General features: G+C 64.5%; 1 protein-coding gene across 1 annotated transcript; it reads left to right on the top strand.

The window, feature by feature from the left end:
- Positions 1-2,082: 2,082 nt before the first annotated feature.
- Positions 2,083-10,893, top strand: LFNG (LFNG O-fucosylpeptide 3-beta-N-acetylglucosaminyltransferase). Its single transcript, XM_038539620.1, has 8 exons — positions 2,083-2,529; positions 7,045-7,093; positions 7,628-7,727; positions 7,851-8,004; positions 8,104-8,189; positions 8,627-8,792; positions 9,453-9,538; positions 9,748-10,893. The coding sequence occupies exons 1-8, from the start codon at positions 2,083-2,085 to the stop codon at positions 9,812-9,814; spliced, it is 1,155 nt and encodes a 384-aa protein (XP_038395548.1). The 3' UTR covers positions 9,815-10,893.
- Positions 10,894-12,879: the final 1,986 nt, after the last annotated feature.

Raw genomic sequence — 12,879 nt, 5'->3', positions numbered from 1 at the left:
TGCCATCTCCTCAGCAACCTGTCAGGTGGGCGTATGGGGCAACACGGCTGTGTGCTGCGCTCCCTCTACCTCTTATAGAAGGCTCCGCATCTAGAGGGTAGCAAGCAAGGATGCTACTGACCTGACTCCCAGGTACAGGGCACAGCTCATGCAAAAATTTTGGGGCTCCATGGTGCTTGGGCTGTATCAGAATGGGAAGGATTGTAGGGTGCAACAAGAAATGGGGCTGGGAATGAGTCCCAAGGCAAGTAGACACCAGGCCAGGATTTGAACTCAGAGGCACCGAGGAGCCATGGAAGATTCGGATCTGTTTGTGCATGTGTATGTGTGTGCTGGCGGGGGGGTGGGGGGGTGGGATGATCAGAGGGGCCTGGTTGCTGAGTGCAGAATAAATACAGCAGGGAGACCGGGGACAGGGAGACCAGGCAGAGAATGCCCAAGAGGAGAGATGAAGGTGGTGGAGAGGACTCTTTCTCAAAATAGCCCAGACTGAGGATAGATGGGAGTTGGTGGTAGGGCAAGGGCCATGGGGACTTCAGACCTGAGGCTGGGCGGAGCTCAGCTGGCTATGTGGGGACAGCCCGTGCAGTCACAGGGTCCTTTTTCCCCCTGCCCACCCCCACCTCTCCTGCTGCCTAGAGGTTCCAAGGCTGGGCTCTGGCTGATGGGGGAGGGGTTTATGGCAGGAGGTGACACCACGGGAGGCTTGTCACTTGGGCATGGCCAGCACCATCTGCTCAGGCATCTGCCTGCCTGAGGTGGCGCCCCGCTAATTACCTGGGGTAGGGGGGCAGGAAGACGCCTGGGAACCACTATCCCCCATCACACCCCAGGACAGAGGCGCTGGGGTAGGGCCCCAGGGCCCCAAGAGCAAATGGGCCACAGGCTCCCCCCTCCCCCCGCCGGGGGTGGGGGCAGGAATCTGGTACCGGGGCCAGACTTTTACCCAGTCAATCCTACTGCCTTCAGGCCCTGCCCTTGACGTTCAGGTGGAGGAGGAGGGCTAAGCGCCGTGAAGGTAACCAGCCGTGGGCGGAGTGAGCGCTACCTGGGACCTTGGCTCCGGTGGTCGCAGGGGGCCTCCCGACGAGGGGATGCCAGAGACGAGAGGGAGGGGACCGAGGCGCAGCCAAGCGCAGAGCCGCCCCCAGCTGCGCCTCCGGAAGATGCGGGGGGCAGGGAGCTCGGACCCCAGCCCCCCGCCCCCCGCCCCTTCCGGGCCCCTGGCCCCTCGCGCTCACCCCGGGCTGCCGCGCATTCCTGCCGCCCCTGCTCGTGCGGTGGGCGGGCCCGGCCCGTGGGAAGGCCTGGGGACCGGGGCGCCGTGTGCCGGGGGCGGGGCGGGGCGCAGCTGGGCCGCATCTGGCCCGAGCAGAGAGGGACCAAACGGGACGGAGGGGCAGCCTTTCATCCCGCGAGGGGCGGGGCGCCCGGCGGATTTCGGGGACCGGCCCCCACCCCCCGCCGCTGGGCTGGGATGCGAGGAAGGTAGCTGGGGGGGAGGGGGGCGTTGAAGGTGGAACGAAGCACAGGTGCGTTCTCGCTGGAACCTTCTCGGTCGTCCCGGACGCTCCGCCTAGGCGCCGCCCCAAGGGGAGGCTGCGGGGTCGGGGGTGCAGTGGCCTGCGGGGGAGGGAGGGAGGACGGCCCGGTTCCCCTCGGGGCCGCCCGGAGCCCGCGGCCCGCAGCCGCCCGCGGGGACGACCTGGGCGGGGCGGGCCGCGCACGTGCTCGCAGGGGCGGGGGCGGCGCGCCCGCCCGGCCTTTCCCAGACCCCCGCCGCGGCCCCACGTGGGCGCTGCGAGCCTCGGGGGCGACCCGCCGGCCCCGCCCCGGGGCCCGGGGGCCAGTGAGCGCGGGGGGCGGGGCGGGGGGCGGGGCGGGGCGGGAGGCCACGCCCCGGGGCGGGCCGGGCCGCGCGGGGAGGTTTAAGAGCGCGGGGCGCGGGCCGGGGCGGCTGGACGCGCCGCGGGACCCGGGCTGCTCGGCGTGGCTGCGCGGGGCGGGCCGGGGCGCGGGGCAGGGCGCGGGGCAGGGCGCGGGGGCCGCCAGCCCGCCAGCCCGCCAGCCCACCAGCCCACCATGCTCAAGCGCTGCGGCCGACGCCTGCTGCTGGCGCTGGCGGGCGCGCTGCTCGCCTGCCTGCTGGTGCTCACGGCCGACCCGCCGCCGCCCCCGGTGCCCGCCGAGCGCGGCCGGCGCGCGCTGCGCAGCCTGGCGGGCCCCGCGGGGGCGGCCCCGGCGCCCGGGCTGGAGGCGGCCCCGGCGCCCGCCGCGCTCGCCCGCGAGGTGCAGAGCCTGTCCGAGTACTTCGGCCTGCTGAGCCGCGCGCGCAGAGACGCGGGCCCGCCGCCCGGGGGCGCCCCCCGCCCCGCCGACGGCCGCCCCCCGCCCCCGCCCCCGCCCCCGCCCCCGGCCGAGCCGCTGGCGCCCCACGACGTCTTCATCGCCGTCAAGACCACCAGAAAGTTCCACCGCGCGCGCCTCGACCTGCTGCTGGAGACCTGGATCTCGCGCCACAAGGAGATGGTGAGCCCTCGCGGCCCGTGCGGTGCAGCCGGCGGCGGGTCCGACGGCGCCAGCCCGCGCCTCCGTCCAGCCGCCGGGAACTCCTGGGGGCCGTGACGCCGGTCCCTCTCTTCCCAGCCCGGTGTGCCTGCCGGGGCCACTCTCCCCGGAGAGCTGTGGAAGTGTCACAGGGGGACGCGACCCCATCCAACTCCCAGAGCCCTGGATGGTGTGCGATGACTCTACACCAGCTGCCAGTGTTTGGGGTCGGTGCCCTGTGACGCTTCCTAACCCCCCAGACGCTGGAGTCCATTAATAAGGTGCTGTCGTTTCCAAATCCCCCCAAAGCCGATTCTTCTTCGTGGGGCACCCGCACTGGGCGCAGACCCTTCCCTGGGGAGGAAGACTTGTTCTTAGTGGTGGAATGGGGAATGAGAACCTCCAGCATAGGGCTGGTGTTCCCCCCCCCCCCAAGTCTCTGCTGTAGGATAGGGGACAAGTCATCGTTCAAGGTAACCTGGAGTTAGAGCGTGTGTTGGTGAGCCCTGGAGAATCCATCTTCAAAGAAAACTGTTTTTCGGGGCGGGGGGGTGTGCAGAGACCCTGTCCCCACAGCACAGGAGTCTCTGGAGTTTGGAACCTTGTGCTTAACTGCACGCTCGTTGCACATTGGCTTCCTACACATAATCAAGACACACCCCACTTTGAAAATCTTCCTCGAGGCTGCAGCAGGAGGCTGCAGCAGGATGGTTGGGTTGGGGCGGGCAGTGTGGGCCCTGCCAGGGGAGGGGCAGCAGAGGGAGGGTAGGCCCTGGGCTAGGACATTCAAAGGCTTGAGTGGGCATTTGGGATGAAGCTGAGAGACCCTTGACTAGGGTGAGGGCTCAGAGAAGATCCCACCCCCCTTCCTCCCTATTTAAACCTCATGATGAAGTCCTGGGATCTTCTGGAGTGGCTGCGCCCTGTTTTGGGACTGGGTTCTGGTGAGGTCATGATGGGGGCCAGGGTGGGGGGTGGGAAGGGTCCTCTCTGGTTCCCGTTTGGGGAGGGGGCCCCCTGGGAGCCCCGTGGCAGCCTCCTGGGAAAGCAGCATCCCCTTTCCCAGGGGCTCAGCGGGCCAGCGGGAGGGGGCGGCGGGGGCCGGGGGTTTTGTTTGGCCGCCGGGCCGTTAGGATTCCCAGCGCCCGGCGGCTCTCACGCCGGCCGCTTGGGCAAGGTAACAAAGCCCCTTTCTCCAACGGAGAAAGGCGTCCGGCCTCTTGTGTGCAGCTATGCGCTCCATGGGAACCGCCGCTGGCGTGCTGGCCACTCAGGTTGCCTGGCGATGAGGGGGCCGACGGCCCCCCCCATCCCTGACTGACAGCCCTTGTGGGGCACCATCCTTGAGCCAGGCACCCTACCCCCCCAGGACTCTGCCTCCCTGCTGTGTGACCTTTGGCAGCCTTCGGCTTCCCCTGGGCTGCCACCAGCTCTGAGTGCAGACCCTAGGGGCTTTCTCCAGCAGAGGGGGTGGTCGAGGGGTCTTGGGTACCAGTGCCAGCCGAGGTGGGTAATGTTGGGCAAGACCTGAGGCCTTTCTGACCCTCAGTCTCCTCATCTCTGAAATGGGGAAAGCCTTGTCCTTCTAGTATGGTGTTGTAAGAGGAATGGCAGAACGTGGAGGTGGAGGGAATGAGTCAGGGTGGGGGCTGTCACTGCCCTGGGCCCCGAGGTCCCTGCTGAAGGGGCCACTCAGGTTTCCTTCTGAACCCACCCAGGAAAGGCTGCATCTGCCCCAGCATCAGCTCGTGTGTCACGGCGTGCCAGAGGGCTTCACATCGCCTTGTTGGGCGAGGGGGTCCTTGAAACTATCCCAACCAGGGTCCTCCTCTCCCAGTCCTGTGCCTGGTGATTCAGACTCAGTGTGATGGGGGAAGACTCTGAGAAGTCCAGGCTTTGGTGGGGGAAACCCAGAGAGGCTGTGCAAGCTGAGAGTGGGCATCTAACTGACGTGGAGGGTTGGGGGACTTCCTGGAGAAGGTGCCATTTGAGCTAGACAGCACAAGCACAGAGCATGTATAAGAAACTTCCAGCACTTGGCATGATAGTCAAGGGGTGGGGGTAGGTGGGGGGCAGGGGCGGTCAGCAGGGGCCACACTGTGACAGTGCTCAATGAGTCCAGGATGAGGGGCTGGACCTTTGGCCCCCATGCCCCCCCTCACAGGAGTGGGCCAGGCTTCTGCGGCTGCCACCACAGCGACCACAATTGCTGGGGGAGAGCTTGGCATCCTGTGTTTCTTTGAATCGCAGCTCCAGGAACAATGCCGCTTCCTGTGGGTGTCCTCCCGCCCGCGCTGGGCCAGCCTTGCTGCCCCTGCTGCCCTGCTCTTCCTCCTCCAGCCCCATCGTTGGGGAAGTGGGGAGGAGGCCTGCGGGGGTGGGGTGGGGTGGGGGTGGTCTCGGTCTCTGGAAGGCTCTTGGGGCTAGACCAGCACCCCCTCTGCCCCAGGGCATGACCACAGGCTGGAGGCTGCCCCTCTCTGATCCTCCTTGTCCCTAGTGTACATTTAGGGAGTAATGGAGCCCACCTCTCAGGGCTGCTAGGGAGACCAAAGAAGAGTCCTGGGCGGCCCAGGACTCTGTTTCTGTGCTTTGCTCTGGCTACAGGGGAGCTCTTGTTATGCCCATTTGACAGAGGGGGATACTGAGGCTCTTAACCGCCAGACAGCCCATCCCCTCCTCTGCTGGTTGCTCTGATGTAGGGAGACCGGAGGCCTGGCACCCTCACAGCCCCACAGCCCCACCCTCCCCGGTACCCTCTCCAGGCCGCCTGCCTCGCTCTCCCCACAGCTGAACAAAGGTGACTTTAATCTCCATAGCCTTGGGCTGGGTTTTTAGGGCACCACCAAAGCGCGGGAGAACAGGCCCCGCTTGATCTCATTAAGAAAGCATTTTCCTTTTAATCCAGCGACGGCAGTGGCGCGTCTGCACTGGCCGGTCTCAGCCTCCCACAGCATTCCTGGGCTGAGATGCTGGGGAGTGGGTGGGGGGCTGGGTGCAGGTCTGTGCGTGCGGGCTGCCTTGGGGTGCCTGCAGGGCTCTGGAAAGAGTGTATGGAGAGGGCCTACGTGGGGTCTGCCCCAGTTCTCAGCCTGTGATCAGCAGCTAGTGGCCTCACCTGAGTATGTGCTCCAGTCTGAGGTCAGGCCAGGCAAGGGGCGGGGGGCTGCCCAGAGGGCCACCTCGAGGTGGGTCCCCCAGGTTCCTGGATGTGTACTGTGCTCCAGGCTTGCACGTGCTAGATCCTCCCTTGGACCCACAGAAGGAAACAGGTCCGGTGGGCATGGAGGTGGGGGTCTTCTGCCTTCTTAGGCTCAGAGCACCCCCCTCACCAGCACCGGGCCCCGGCTTTGCATTCAGCCATGCCTGGGTGCGCTGGGCGGCACGCGCTGGGCGGGCCAGGCAGAGGAAGGAACATTCCTCCCCGTGTGCCGACGGGCCCAGGCGGGTGCCGGCAGCTCCTGGCCCCGCCCCACTGCCCCCCTCCCCCTTCCTCGGAGCGATCCTGGCAGGGGTGGCCCGAGCTGGCACAGGTGGAGCCTTGATGTGGCCTTGGGCAGGCCTGTCTGCCAGCCTGGATTTCCTTGCCTGAGCAGTGGGAGGGGGGCTGCCGGGCCTCGTGGGGGCTGGGGGTACTGATCTTGGGGCTGGGGCACATGCGGTTTCCTGCCTCAACCCTTCTGATGATCGGCGTCTCCGGAGAACAACGGTGCCTTCTTAGGCTCAGAGAAGGTGACCTGCCTGGCTAGTCACCCTGCCCAGGGTGTTGGGTGGGGGCGGGGGAGGGGCAGACTTGAAGGCCCAGCCCAGAAGGCTGTAGTGCTGTGGCTCACCCCTGCCCATTGGACCTCTCGCCCAGCCCGGCCCAGTTAACCAGGCCAGCTGTATGGTAATGGGCAGCTCGGCCACTCCTGCTTAACGCGGCCGAGTTAAGGCCAGCCCGGCGCCCCTCGCCGCGCGGCCCAGGACAAAGCTGGCGGACAATGCCTGGTGATTCATCCTCCCTCCGGGCCCTTTGTCCGCCAGGGCTTGGCAGCCGCCCAGCAGAGGCCTTTGTCCCTGATTGAGACTTGGCTTCCCAAAGCCGACCTCCTCCGCCTGTCCCCCCCCCCCCCCAGCCCCTCTGCCCCCTCCTGCAGGCTGGGCGCTGTGTCAATAAGGGTGTGTGTCCCGCCAGGTGTGCGGGGCAGGCAGGGAGCCGGTTACCTGGCGGGTGGGCGGGGCGCCCCACCTGGCTCGTGCCGGCACAGCCGCCCAGCGACCTGGGGGCCCAGCTGCCGACATGGGGGGTGGGGTCTGCAGGAGTCCCAGCCCTGCTTCTGCCTAGGTTGGGCATTGGAGACCCACTCTGTGCACGTGGGGAAACAGGCCGACTGAAGGGTGGGCGTGACTGAGCTGTGGCTGCTGGAGCCCTGGGGTATCCAGCTCCGCTCCCACAGCAGCCCCGGGGTTGGGGGACACAGAGCTGCCTGTTCAAGGCCATGTTTCTCCTTCCAGACGTTCATTTTCACCGACGGGGAAGATGAAGCCCTGGCCAGGCGCACGGGTGAGCCCTGGGCTTGGGGAGGCCAGGGGGACTCCATTCCTGGGAGGAACTGTCCCCTCCACTCGCCCTCCTCCCCTCCAGAGAGGTCACAGAGGCCACGGGCCAGAGAGGGCAGTTTACTCAACTGGTTTGCTCAATGCCCCGCCCCACCACTCGGAGGGGGGGGGGGGACACCCAATTCTCATGCAAATGAGGTCCTTTCAGCTCCCGAGGCCCTTTGAGCTGATGTGGCGGCAACAGGTGGCCGGTGCTGGGAAAAAGCCGCCTGAATGGGCTGGGGCGGGCCGGGGTTGCCCTGAAGGGGGTTGGGCCGGGGGTGGGGGGGGTGGGGGGGATCACTGGGCCGTGAGCCCTGTGCTAGGGAGGGGGCCGAGGAGGGAGCCCGCTGCAGGGCACAGCTTGAACCCAGGGCACCCTGGGACGCCCCCCCCCCCCCCCCCCCCCCCCCCCCCCCGCTGCTCCGCTCTCACAGGGTGCTCGGTCCTCTCTGAGCCAGCTCGAACCTGCTAACGGCCCCCCTTCCCTTGTTCACAGGCAACGTGGTCAACACCAACTGCTCGGCTGCCCACAGCCGCCAGGCCCTGTCCTGCAAGATGGCCGTGGAGTATGACCACTTCATTGAATCGGGGAGGAAGTGAGTGTTGGCCTCAGGCTGCCGCCCAAGGATTGTGCCCCATCCCCTCCAGGTCCCTGCCCTGGCCTTCTGCACCCCTTGACGCCCTGCCCTCTGTCCCCTCTGCTGCCCGCTTCTCTGCAGGTGGTTCTGTCATGTGGACGATGACAACTATGTCAACGTCAGGGCTTTGCTGCGACTGCTGGCCAGCTACCCGCACACGCAGGATGTGTACATCGGCAAGCCCAGTCTGGACAGGCCCATCCAGGCCACAGAGAGGGTCAGCGAGAACAAGGTGGTGAGTGCCCTGCTCTCTCGGGCCTGCGCTGAGCGGGGAGGAGGCCAAAGGTGTCCCTGGAGCCTGGGGCAAGGGTCTCACCATGCTCCCCTCCCACAGCGCCCTGTCCACTTCTGGTTTGCCACCGGCGGGGCTGGCTTCTGCATCAGCCGTGGGCTGGCCCTGAAGATGAGCCCGTGGGCCAGGTGAGTGCTCTTGGTGTCCCGTGTCCCGTCCCCCCCCCTCCCCCGCCATGAACCTACCCTGGGTCCCTGGCCTCGTTCATCTTCCCAGCAGCAGGTGTCCCTAACCTCATTCGTTGGCAGGCTGAGTCATGAATTCCCACCTCCGCCCCCAACTGGTCACTTCCTGCCTACTGGGCAGCAGGGCTGGTCAGCGCCAGACCCAGGCACCACTGGGCAGGACTCTTTTCTGCACCCAGTAACCTCCAATTCAGAATTGTCAGGCTGGTTCAGAGCAGGGTGCTGCACTGGGAGGGGATCTGCATCCAGCTCCCCAGGGGCATGTTCCCTCCTCTCCCCAGTCTGGCTTCTTCGTTCCCTGCTGGGTCCTACCAAGCTCCTGATGGGCAACCAGCTCCTGCCTTTTTGTTCAGCGGTTGTTGGGTCCTTTCCTCCTGCAGCAGGGGCCACTTCATGAGCACGGCCGAGCGGATCCGCCTGCCGGATGACTGCACCGTAGGCTACATCGTGGAGGCCCTGCTGGGTGTGCCCCTCATCCGCAGCGGCCTCTTTCACTCCCACCTGGAGAACCTGCAGCAGGTGCCAGCATCGGAGCTCCGGGAGCAGGTGTGCTGCCCCGGCCTGGGCAGAGGAGAGCTGCTGGGCTGGGAGGGAAGGGGAAAACCAGAGGAGGAACCAGGTGGTGTGGGGGGAATGGGGAGTCACTGTTGTAAGCAGGGACATTAAGAAGGGCCCCACTGTTGGCTGCCCCTCGGACACCCCCACCTCCGGCAGGACCCTGCTCCTATCCTGCGCGACATGCCTAGTCTGTGCTGTTTGGGGGCTCTTCCTTTTTTTTTTTTTTTTTTTTGATTTTTTTATTTATTTATTCATGAGAGACACAGAGAGCGAGGCAGAGATACAGGCAGAGGGAGAAGCAGGCTCCATGCAGGAAACCTGATGTGGGACTCGATCCTGGGTCTCCAGGATCAGGCCCTGGGCTGAAGGCAGCGCTAAACCGCTGAGCCAGCAGGGCTCCCGGGGGCTCTTCCTATATATAGCAGCAGAGGATTCTTGGCCTCCGCTGAAGCCCCCACTCTAGACTTCATCCTGGGTCGTGCAGGGCAGGTGGGGCAAGGTACAGTGTGACTCGTGGGCCTTCCTTCTTGGTCCAAGGGAGGACAGAAGGCACAGCTGTACCCCTGGATTAAAACCACAGGGCCCACCACTGACAGAGCCCAGGGTATGGGGGCCCCTCCCAGCTTCACTCTGTGTCTCCTCCCACAGGTGACCCTCAGCTATGGCATGTTCGAGAACAAGCGGAATGCCATCCACATGAAGGGGCCCTTCTCAGTGGAGGCTGACCCGTCCAGGTGAGGAAGCAGGTCCAGATAGAGGTTGGGATGTGCGGCAGGTCCCCTGGGGTGCGGTGGGGGTAGGGGGTCTGCAGGAGCTGGTCCTGTGAAGCACCCCCAGGAGCCTTGCTCAGGGTATAATAGGGCCCCCCCTGCGGCGGTGGGTCTGAAGATGGGTCTCAGTACCCACTCCCCACACAGACCAGCCCTCTACTCCATCCCTACAGGTTCCGCTCCATCCACTGCCACCTGTACCCGGACACACCCTGGTGTCCCCGCACCACCGTCTTCTAGCAGCCGTGGTTGAGACCCCGTCCTCGGGCGCCCCTGGTATCCAAAGGGCCCGGGGACCTGTGTTGTGCCGCCCTGGCCTTGGCATTCGAGGCTCCCTCAGGGCCGTGCCTGCGTGTGTGTGCTCTGTGCCTGTGTGCAGCAGGCTGCTGGGCAGTTCTGCTCTGCCAAGGAACAGGCCAAAGTGCCACTTGTCTGCCTTTCCATGCCCCGTGGGTCAGCAGGCTCTGGTGCCCCATCCCAGGATGTGAGTCAGAGGTCACTGTGGGCCTTTTTATTATTTTGGGGTCTTTCGACAGCATGAGGACCAGGGGCTGCTCTGCAGGGATATGCAGGTGCCTCTCCCTTCCTGTCGGGTGCAGGCTCTGTGCCAGGGGGGCCCTGCCTCCGAGCCCCTTTTCCCACACACTGCGCTCAGAGGAACAGCAGCCAGCACCTGGGCGCAGCCACCCCATGAAGCCCCTTGCGACCATGTGGCCAGGTGAATAGCAGCTCCCCTCCCAACCATCCTGGGTGGGGTGTCTTTCCAGTCCTTGCGGAGGTCTTCTCTTTGTCTCCCCATGATGGGAAGACAGAGCTGAGCATATTATCTCCTCTCTGAAGTAGAGAGAAAGTCGCCCATAATGGGCGTGTCTGTAAATATTGTGACAGTATTTTTTTACTGTGCTTGTTTCTCATAAGGGGGTGGGTAAAAGGTAAGGTGTTCTTGTTTTGGGGGGTGGGTGGGGCGGGTGTTATTTTATCTTTTCTGTGGATCAGAAAAAGCAGAAGCCAAAATTGAGATGATCTTTGTTGTTCAAGCTGATGGAAATGTCTACTGCTCCATATATTTATATGTCCCAGCATCTGGACCACCCTTGCCCCCTCCTGTACCGTACCTGTCCCCCGCAGGCCCAGCTTGGCACACCTGGCCCGTGGGGTGTGTTTTGTCTTCTGTTTTTCTTTCTGCAAAGACATAGCTAGGAAAGCCACCGATAATGGAAAAGTTCTCAGGGAATTGAAGTGTGGTTACTATGGTGACGTCCTTTGCTGTGAATAAAGTGCTCTTTGGGGCAACCCTGGGGTTCTGATCTTGCTGGAAATTGGGCCTGAGGTGCAAGTCCATGGGAGGTGGATCCAGGGGACCTGGGGGCTTGTTTGCTGTCAAGGAGGGGGGGAGAGAGATAGAAGGGAAGCGGAGCAGCCATTGGCAGGTGCGTGGGAGGCGCGGCCAGCCCCAGGCACTGTGGATATGGTCAGGGGTGGCGGAGTGGCCCTAAGGCTCCATCCTGTGTCAGGCCTGGGTCTGGAGGCTGCAGGGAGCCTTGCCTTCCCTGTGGGAGGGACGGGGGCTGGAGATGGCGCAGCCTGGGACCTTCTTACCTGGCTTCATCCCCATCACACACTCACGGAGGCCATATCCTTGTCCCATTTTGGAAATGCCAGAACTAAGGCTCGGAGCCAGGGACCGCCAAGGTTAGGCACCTAGGCTGGCGGGGTGGTAAAGAGCTCAAACGCAGAGGCCTGGTGGTCTTGGGTCCTGGCCTCCCCTTCATTCACTTCTCAACACAGAATAGAGACAGTCATTTGAAAAGTGCCACATTTCCCCAGCCCTGACCTGCCGGGGACTCAAAGCCAGTCCCATGCCTGGGTGGCTCAGCAATTGAGTGTCTGCCTTTGGCTCAGGGCGTGATCCCAGGGTCCTGGGATCGAGTCCTGCATCAGGCTTCCTGCATGGAGCCTGCTTCTCTCTCTGCCTATGTCTCTGCTTCTGTCTCTCATGAATAAATAAAATCTTTAAAAAAAAATTTTTTTTAAAAAGCCAGTCCCATCCCCACCAGCCATGTGCTTGCATACTCAGCAGCCCCAAATGGAGGGCATGGGCCAGGACATCCTTCCTTCCTCACAACCCTTGCTGGTGGTGGCTCCTCGGGCCTGGGGGCACCTGGCCAGGGCCTGACCCCATCTGGGCCTGTATAGCCCTGAGTCAGCAGAGTGGCTTCCGGAAGGGCTGTGGGCAGTGTCTGGGACAGAGGGAGGGGAGGAGGACCCCTAAGCATCACAGCCTGACCCCCTGTCCAGGGTGCCCCCTCCGTGGTGCAAAGGGACATCCTAACTAATCACCAAGGAGAGGGAGCGGAGGGCGGCCACCGGCAGAGGAGCCTGCTGCCTGCCTGAGTACAGAGCCAGGGCCCAGGCCGCTGGCCGCAGCCCCACAGAGCTGAGAGCCCTTGCTGGGACAGGTAGGGCTGGCCTCAGAGCTGGGGACCTGGGGAGGAGGCCCTGGGTCCTCGTCTGAGAGCAGGGGTAAATGAGTCCCCAGGGCTCTGGGTGTGGGGGGCTGCCACCCAGGGGCACAGACACCTAGCCCTTCCCTCTTCTCAAGAAATGGAGGGCGGGCAGTTCCTCCTGAGAAGGGGAAGCAGGTCCAGGAGGGGCCTGACGGGAACCAGCAGCCCGATTTCTTCCATCTGCTGCCCTCAGGGGTGTGGGGAAGGGGCCCTCCCCCAGGAAGATGAGTCACAGAGTTGACCTCACTTCTCCCCCCGCAGCAGGCCTGAGGGTGTCATGCTCTCCCCTCCACCCCCCTGCACTGGGCTAGTGGCTGGTTGCCACACAGGGTCCCGGCTGACCCACGGGGGTGCCCATCCCCCAGCCCGGCCCCTCCCACACTGCCTGTCATTTGGGGGCTTTCAAAATAAGTAACCATGCAGCCATGGGGGCAGCTGGGTGCTCCCCACCCCCACCCCCTGGGGCTTCCGTGCTGCCAGGCGGCTGAGCGCGCCAGGTCCAGGCTGGGGGGCCCCTCCCTGCTCGGTTTAAACAAACTTCCCTTCACCTTGGGGCCATCACAGCCGACTAGACTTCCTGAGAGGCAGTGGCGCATCTGAGCTCCAGGCTTCACTGGGGTGCGGGGGGGGGGGGGGTCCGGGTCTCCGCACAGCTGGGGAAGAGGTGCGGAGGTGGGGCTGCTCCAGACGCCTGGGACAGAGGACAGACAGCGGACTGGGTCCCCACCACCCTTCCCCAACCTGGCCCACCCCCCGGTGGTCAACCCCGGGACTGCCTGGAGGCTCCCTTTCCTGCTG

Source organism: Canis lupus, chromosome 6, assembly GCF_011100685.1.
Source record: "Canis lupus familiaris isolate Mischka breed German Shepherd chromosome 6, alternate assembly UU_Cfam_GSD_1.0, whole genome shotgun sequence".
Classification (NCBI taxonomy): Eukaryota; Metazoa; Chordata; class Mammalia; order Carnivora; family Canidae; genus Canis; species Canis lupus.
The sequence above is the reverse complement of the archived record's forward strand: the minus strand, read 5'-3'. Positions and strand labels throughout refer to the sequence as shown.